Genomic DNA, 1,354 nt, shown 5'->3' with positions numbered 1-1,354 from the left:
GATAGTTTTGTTATAAAATAAACATAAATAAAGCAAAAAATAGGTAGTAACATAGGATATGTCTCCGAGTCCAAAAAATATGTAGCTAGGTCGTAGTCGTTAAGATGTGTGAAACAGGGGGGTGTATCTTCGCCCGTGGCAGCTACCCTGCGAAACCCTGCCTTCCCCGGTATTTCGGGGCACCCTCATCCAGTCACCCTAGTCAACTTCTCAGTGGATCGCTCAGGTTCCGCACCCACCACCAGCATCCAACGGAATCTGCCGGGTCGACAGCGGCCCAACTCCATTCCTGGTCGGCTCGCAGGTTAACTTTATCCCAGGTCACCACCGTCCATCAACTAGGAGCGCAATGCCTTCCACCATCGGAAGGACTTTTGACCCTAATGGGTATCGATCCCGGGATCTCCCGGGGGCAATGGTCGCGCCTTACCAGTAGTGCCAAACCCTGTTAAGATATATAATTTTGACAAAAAATACAATTTGCAAAGCACCCTAAAACCCCCTCCCCGTACCCTAACTAAGCCACATTCACGTGCTTGTCCTCTTTCCCCCATCATCCCCTGTCTCAAGATCAGGATCCAGATCCAGGTCCAGATTCAAATCCAGGACCTTGATGCAGGGTTCTTCACCAGGGTACCCAAAAATTTCGGCCGTGTCCGAAACCCTCTGATTAACCTTTCGGGGCCCTCCCCGAAAAGTTTCCTGTCAGCCGGAGAGTGTTTTCGGGTACCCCGAAACTGTCTAAAGCGGTTTTCGGGGTAAAATTTAGCTGGATTCTATCGTTATACGCTAGGACGGCTGAATTAACAGGTGTTTGATTTTATTTTGGAACATAGCTCCTGGGAGAAATATTTCAGCAAGGATTTTACCCAAAGCAAGGCTATCTTTGACTTCATAACTGAAAACTCTTCCTGCAAAACGTCAAGTTCGCTGACATCGAAGGCAAACAGGCGGTTCATATGCATAGTTAAACATGCCGATCTGCCAGGAATGCCTTGACCTTGCCGGCCAGGGGGAAGCTGAAGTCTGTTTCAACTGCAATGGCAAGGACACGCTTGTATCCATTGATGACTGAGTGAGGCACAGAGGCCACGGTGGCATAACCAATCTGAAGACAGACACTGGCAACATTACGAACACCCTCAAGGAAGCGAACATGCAAGGCCTCCTCAGTGATATCCAGCACCTCTGGACTATAGATGCTGCCATTGTCCTACACTTGTTGAATGATTAATCCATAAGAAAATGGGGAAATATTCAACATGTTTAAGAGTGTGGCTTCACTGGCACCCACTTTATCTCCAGTCTTGATCAGCTGCACATCACTCAAGATTTCAATGGTTCCTCTGGAGAT

General features: G+C 48.0%; 1 protein-coding gene across 1 annotated transcript in view; it reads left to right on the top strand.

Moving 5' to 3' along the window:
• VOLCADRAFT_30109 (uncharacterized protein) overlaps positions 1-1,354 on the top strand; it is a gene marked incomplete at both ends in the record, with an annotated part of 16,012 nt that overhangs the window by 7,882 nt on the left and 6,776 nt on the right. Inside the window, one exon of the mRNA XM_002953962.1 lies at positions 434-704. Coding sequence (XP_002954008.1) covers positions 434-704 — 271 coding nt within the window. The remainder of the gene's footprint in view (positions 1-433; positions 705-1,354) is intronic.

The sequence above is a fragment of the Volvox carteri genome (genome assembly GCF_000143455.1).
Source record: "Volvox carteri f. nagariensis unplaced genomic scaffold VOLCAscaffold_39, whole genome shotgun sequence".
Lineage (NCBI taxonomy): Eukaryota > Viridiplantae > Chlorophyta > Chlorophyceae > Chlamydomonadales > Volvocaceae > Volvox > Volvox carteri.
Note: the sequence above shows the minus strand (reverse complement) of the source record. Positions and strands in the feature narration are given on the sequence as shown.